At 44.3% G+C, this 6,943-nt stretch overlaps 1 protein-coding gene across 3 annotated transcripts in view; it reads right to left on the reverse strand.

The window, feature by feature from the left end:
- Window positions 1-6,943, reverse strand: part of ACE2 (angiotensin converting enzyme 2) — a 41,853-nt gene that overhangs the window by 11,702 nt on the left and 23,208 nt on the right. For all 3 annotated transcript variants that reach the window (XM_077769644.1, XM_077769643.1, XM_077769645.1), the window contains 4 exons: window positions 4,785-4,929; window positions 2,710-2,808; window positions 1,884-2,006; window positions 1,304-1,476 (listed from right to left, as the gene is read on the reverse strand). In XM_077769644.1, coding sequence (XP_077625770.1) covers window positions 1,304-1,476; window positions 1,884-2,006; window positions 2,710-2,808; window positions 4,785-4,929 — 540 coding nt within the window. The remainder of the gene's footprint in view (window positions 1-1,303; window positions 1,477-1,883; window positions 2,007-2,709; window positions 2,809-4,784; window positions 4,930-6,943) is intronic.

Below are 6,943 nucleotides of genomic sequence, written 5' to 3' on the forward strand. Positions count from 1 at the left end.
AAGCCGCCGTGGGCCCCAGGGGACCGCCCCTTCCCACGTGCTCTTGCCGCAGCAGAACAAGAGGAGATCCGAGAAAGAAACATGGAATCCCAGAAGCAATGGATTCAACCCGGGAAAGCAGCAAAAAGACAGATGACTCGGGATGAAAACCATGGTCCCGAATGAGACAGAAGAACGTAGGACTCTAAGAGGGAAGTGTTGAGGGAACCGATGGGATCGAACAGAACAGGCCTGTTGGACTCTCTGGAAAAGAGGAATGCAGCATTGACAGCAAATTAGACAGGAAACAAATAAGGCAGGAGAACCTCCAGAACAAACAAAAAGCCACCTAAGAAAGGATTTAAAATAGTATATTGCTTGGTTCGTCAGGCGTTATGATATAAATACTGATAGTTTCTTATAAAACCATTATGAAAACTTTTACTGGGAAATGAGGAAGGGAGGGAGAAGAGGAAGCAGAAGGGCAGGTCTAAAACTGACCGATGAAGAAATAACATAGGCAAAACGTTCAGAAATAGGAGAGTAGGGGCGCCTGGGTGGCTCAGTCGGTTAAGCGTCCGACTTTCGCTTAGGTCATGATCTCGCGGTTCGTGGGTTCGAGCCCCGCGTCGGGCTCTGTGCTGACTGCCAGCTCAGAGCCTGGAGCCTGTTTCAGTCTGTGACTCCCTCTCTCTCTGACCCTCCCCTGCTCACGCTGTCTCTCTCTCTCTCTCCTAGAAATAAATAAAACATTAAAAAAAAAAAAGAAATAGGAGAGAAACTGCCAGGAAGGAGAGATAATAGCATTAAAATTGATTTTAAAAATATTTCCCTTTTAAGAGCAGGATTCGACCGCAGTGGGTTGGGGACAGTTATACTCTTTTATTTTAAATATGGGTCTAATAAAGCAGACTTGAAAGAGAAAGAGAGGGAAGTAACTTTCCAATGGAAAAACCATTCCCAAGACCTGGCCCATCTTGCTGCTGCAGGATTTTTTACCACAATACCCAGGATCGTTCTCTCACCGCTTTGAAGAATGAACAGGTGGACATAAGATGAGCAGCAGGCAAAATTTATTAGAGTATAAGATCAGAAAGGAAGAATAGTATAAAAAAAAGAGACAATGTGTGTGTGTGTGTGTGCGCACACGCGCACGCACGCACACATGTGTGTAGTTTCCATCATGCCACCGGCACGGTCAGAGGCAGGGTCTACACAGAGGAAAGACATACTCAGCTGTGTCGTAGCCCCATGAGACGGGCCAGAGGAGACTAGGGGAAGCAGAAAGGGAATCATTTGCAATGTGTCACCGCGGTGTACTCACATGGGCTCCAGTCGGTGTTCCATCCCACAAAGGAATTCCTGTTCTGCTCCTTGAGCCAGGTCAACAAGGGCTGAAAGTAGTTGAGCAGTGGTGTTACATCCATGTTCTTTGCTCCTACAACCTGTTCCAATGCAAAGGTCCAGGGCTTTGACTTTCCAAGGCTCAGCATTTGGCTACATGAAAAAAGAAGAGGGTGGGCTCAGGGATTTGAGAGGGATTTCAGATGTGCACATATTTACACTGTCATCTAGCGTTTCTCCTCTTGGGCTTGGCCAAGTTTGTTCCTGGCCGGTAAGAAAATAAGGTGGGTTAACGGATGTATTCATCCTTCAACCTCTTTCCTGCCAATTACTGCAAAGGGGGCTCTGGGGGTGTGACGTGGAGAGAGGAGGTAGACCGTCCAGCCATCGCATGCCCTAGGTTCCCGTGTGACCATAACGGAAACATTTAATTTGTGGATGAGGACATTTTGAGGCCAAACATTTTCTTTTTAGAACAAGGAAATCAAGTCCAAACGTAGGCATGGAAATGAGTAACACTGGAGAGCAGGAGAGGGTCAACATGTTGCAGTATTTCTTACAGCAGCTTCTTCCCGGCTTCAGTGGAATTTGAGATGTCACATTTGTGCAGGGGACCCTCATGCTTAGCTATTCGACAGAGGGCTTCTTGAAACTGGAATTGGTAAATGGTCCTTGTGTAGTATCTATAAGGTAGACAAAGACACAAGCGAGCAGTACCATGTTTAGTCCCTTTGCCAGACTCATAAATCAGGGCATATATTTAAATTCTGAGGCTCTAGTAACCAAAGAGATACCAGTCCAACCTCTTTCTCCAGAAAGACCCAAATATGAACCCTACAGACTCATCACAACCTACCTGTATTTGTGTATCAGCTGATTTAAAAGGCAGTATTATTCTGTTAAATGTTAGCTCACATTTGTATCGTGGTTCACATGTTTATGGCCCTTTCATGTAAATATTGCCAATCAATCCTATGGCAGGCCAATAATATTATTTCTACCTTCTAAATGAAGAAGCTGACATTCAGCAAATTCAAGATCTGGGGCTTATATGTGAAGAACATAGGTTTCTAGACTTCAAATTAAAAATACTCTGTCACAATCACCCTGAACACTGCCAGTAACAAGAAGACAGACAAAGATAATTTTATTTCCCCCAAGGATACTATAAATTCCTTCATGGTGGAGAAAAGATCTCACACAAGTGTTATTGGACCCAATAAATCGTACTGAGTTAAATTTAATTGAAATTGATCATCTGTCTTGAGGTTCTAGGGAGAAAATAGGTAGAAAGAGTCATACTTCAGAGATCCCTGTTTCTTTGCCATTTGCACAGCTATCCACAAACCCTGGAGGTTAAAAAGTCAGAAGAAAACTGTCATTTACCTGATGAACGAGTAATCATTAGCAACATGGAACAGAGATGCAGGGTCACAGTATGTTTCATCATGGGGCACAGGCTCCACCACCCCGACTATGTTTCGCCTTTGGGACAAAAAAACCCAGAGAGATAAGCTGTGGGCCACCCATCACGAGAAGGTACGGTTGGAGGCAGTTAGTGTGGTTTCAGCAGCCAATGGTATGTATACTGGAACTGGTTGTCAGGTGAAATGGAAACAGCGTAAAAAATTACGGAATAACACCCCTATGTGGTTATCTCTTCCTTGTTTAATCCAGCCAGGGTATGCCACTGGAAAAGATCTGCATCTTTGAAACACTGATTTAGTAAGGTGCATTGCATGGCCGAGAATGTGCAGTGAAAGTCTTAATAATCCCTCTTGGGCACCACATTTTATGCGTTCCTGGGAGACAGTTTTGTGAAATTGACATCTGAGTCATTCTTCAAGGCTAGCTTGATCGCCCCCCCTTCCGTGGGGTCTGCCCTCAATCACACCCCGCTGTCAGCACAGCCAGCCCCCTCTGGCTCCCTTAGCCTTCTCTAGCTGCGCTCCTTTGGCATCATTCTCTCTGTTTTATAATTATTCACATGCAGCTCCTTCTTGCCCTGGAAACTTGAGCTCCTAGACGGCAGGGCCGTCTCAGTCATCTTAACAGCTCCAGTGTCAAACATGGTGCCTCATGCTAAGGAAAGACTGCGTGTGTATCTGTTGAATTAATGGGGTAATTAATGCATAATGAATGAGTCCAAGGTTCCGGTTCCATTTATCTTGCAAAATAAACCTTTAAGAGGGATCAACATTAATTCAATCAGAAAAAAAGATACAGAAACCATGTATCTGGCATTATTTAATCCTAATACACTGGTCCTTTCCAGTAGGATTTATGTTCACAGAGAATCTTGGCGGAAGAGTGACACTGACTTAAACTTATGGGTATGGAACTGAATGTTATACAGGTAGATCTTCACCACAAAAAGGAAAGATAAAAGGGCATCTGGCTGGCTCAGTTGGTAGAGCATCTGACTCTTGATCTTGGGGTCATGAGTTTGAGCCCCACCTTGGGTGTAGAGATTACTTTTAAAAAACGTGTTTTAAAGACAAGGAAAACAAAGCAAAATAACTGAGAGGAGTCTGACTAATAGAGGGTGGGGAGAAGACTCTTTCCCTTCCTTCCTTGGTATCTGTCCTCTTTTGTAATTCTTTCATCCCAAACCCATTAGTTCATACCTGTGTGTCCCAGGCACTGTGCAAGGGACTTGGGCGACAGTGAAGAATGTAGTGCTGAAGACCTATTGAAGGTGGATCACTGTCTGTTACCTGAAAGTGCCAGGCTCTTGCTAGCCTGGAATTACCTCTGTTCCCTCCACATACACCTGGTTAACTCTCACCCCCTTCTCAAACCTCAACTTGGACGCCTCTCCCCATGTGACCCACCAGATTGGCCTCTGGCTCGTGCCTCGGATGCTCTTGGATCCCCATACACCCATGTTGCCATGGTTTCATTTTCCACATCCCTCCATAGAGTAAAAAAAGTTCTTTGAAGTCAAGGAGAACATCTGAAATGATCAGCATTGGGTCTCCAGTGCTTTGCCGAAAATAGCACAGTTTAACGCGTGACCCAGCACTTTAGAAGCTAGAGCATGAGAAGTTGTGTCACCTGACCCTGCTTGGGGGAGGCTGGAGCCAAGGAAATGTTCTCTGAGGAGAAAGCACCCAAATGGAGACTTAAAAAATAAAAATGGGCACTTGGGTGGCTTAGTCGGTTGAGTGTCCAACTTCCACTCAGGTACTGATCTCACATTTTGTGAGTTCGAGCCCCACATTGGGCTTGCTGCTGTCAGCACAGAGCCCACTTCGGATCCTCTGTCCCCCCTCCCTCCCTCCCCACTCACTTGTGCTCTCTTGCTCTCTCTCTCTCTCTCTCAAAAATAATAAACATTTAAAAATAGAAAATAAAAAGGAGGCAGTGTGTGTGTGTACGTGCACAGGCCAGTCAAATGCTTTTAGATAAGTGGCAAACTCATGAGAAAACATTTTATGATTCCATATTCATTGACTTACTTCATTTCCCACCACTTCTCCATCCACTGCTCCTTGGGAATTTCCCCCTTAAAGACCATCCACCTCCACTTCTCTAACATGTAAGTAAACGGTAGCGTTCCAACGATTGTAAGTGCCTGTTTGAGTAGGAAGTTTATTTCTGTTTCTGAAAGTAAAATGGAAAAGGATAAATATTAACATGAGGATGACAGTCGTGTTCTGTATTAATTTCCCAATCTCAAGACATTATTCCTCAAGATATACTTCCAGTAAGGATGATTATGTGAGAAATATTGACAGTGGACATGATAATATGTATATATTCATTTTCTTTTTCTTTTTTTTAAAATATTTATTTATTTTGGAGAGAGAGAGAGAAAGACAGAGTGCGAGCAGGGGAGGGGCAGAGAGAGAGGGAGACACAGAATCTGAAGCAGGCTCCAGGCTCTGAGCTGTCAGCATAGAGCCCAACGCAGTGCTCGAACCCACGAACTGTGAGATCACAACCTGAGCTGAAGTCAGATGCTTAACCAACTAAGCCACCCAGGTGCCCCTATATTCATTCTTCTCAGCTAAGGGATTTGGAGGAGGGTGAAGACTTGGACAGAACAGGTAAGATGAATCTGCAAGCAACCCCTAATCCTCATTTTATCATTAGTGTCAATTGCCTTCCTTAAATACCTCTTATCAGAGCTAATTAGGGCATTTCATCTTCTGTCATCTTAGCTCCATGAAGGCAGTGACTGTTAATGTCTCATTCAAGACTATATACCTAGCCCAGTGTCTCCTACATGATATCCTTCCTGAGTCTTTGTTAAATAAACAAATATTAAACAGATGAGGCCAAACGCCAGTAAACCAGGGAGGAAAAAAACAAACGAAAAGGAACCTCCCTAGAAGAAACTATCCACTGGATAATCAGAAGTACAGCACACACTGAATGTACTGACATCATCTTTATCTCAGTTCAAAATGCTTTAACAAATTATGTGATCTCATTTATCCTTTACTCAGTGATGTGAAAAAGGAGTAGCGCTCATGCCTCGTGTACAAAGGAAGGAAGCTCACCGAAATGCAAGCAGGGAGATAGTATCGAGTTAGCACACCGCTATATCTCTATTGTTGAGAAAAATGCCTTGCACGTGGTTTATGCTCAGTAAATATTTTTGGAAGAAGAAAGGAGGCGAGAAAAAGAGAAGGAGGGAGGGTGAGAAGTAATGAAGGAATTTATTTCACATCATTCACAGATCAGGGGCAGAGCCAAGGAAGGAAGCAAGAGTTTTTGAAGCCTGCGGTTTAACTGTATCCAGTACAAATCTTAATGATTCCATCACCTTCACCTGCTGTCAGGGAATATTTTAAAGATGATAAAAACAAACAATTGTCTGTTAATTGACTGAATGATTCAATTTTAAAATTAGGCAACAGGTGTGGTTGCCGTGAACTTCCGCCCTTCGTGGGAGGATGCTGCTACTTGTCTATTACCCACTGAGTCTGTGCTTACAGTAACTTTTTCAGACATGATGATGGCTTTACAGTGACCCCCCCAGGTCCTCATGAGATCGCTGAAGTCCGGAGCCAGAAACACGGCACAGTGATTTGCCCCTGCAAGGAGGGAGCTCAAGACCTTGACCTCATTGACCAAACGTTCCAGCCAGCGGAGCTGAGGTTGCGAACCAAATAGTTAACATGAGGGCAGAGAAATATACAAGAGAGAACATATCTGGCTCTAAGTATCCTCCTCCTATAAGGAAGGATCAAATGCCATGACATCTTCACTGGAGAAGCTGGATCTCACGAACATCTGTCATGTGCCCTCAAGTCCCACCCACGCACAGAGAAACAGGCTGCCTTGGGCAAAGATGTTGGAGGATGGCAAGGATCTGAGAAGGTGTTACAGGGGCAGATTCATGCTCAGCTGGAGGAACGAAGGTTTTCAGTCCCACTCAATCTTGATCTGTCCCCACCTGTCTTTTAAGAACTCTCAAATTTCAGGTCACACCCTGTTTTGCATAATAGTATGGGAAAAGCTTTAGATTAGGGCTCTGGTTCTGGTTCGGCTATATTGCTTTTTGACCTTGGGCTAGTTACTTTCCCTCTGACACTAATTAGCCAGGTGACCTTGGATAAGCCATTTCAGTTCTGTGGGCCTGTTTTAGCATCTTCCTCCCCCCCCCCGC

The sequence above is a fragment of the Crocuta crocuta genome, unplaced genomic scaffold (genome assembly GCF_008692635.1).
Source record: "Crocuta crocuta isolate KB4526 unplaced genomic scaffold, BGI_CrCroc_1.0 scaffold1171, whole genome shotgun sequence".
Classification (NCBI taxonomy): domain Eukaryota; kingdom Metazoa; phylum Chordata; class Mammalia; order Carnivora; family Hyaenidae; genus Crocuta; species Crocuta crocuta.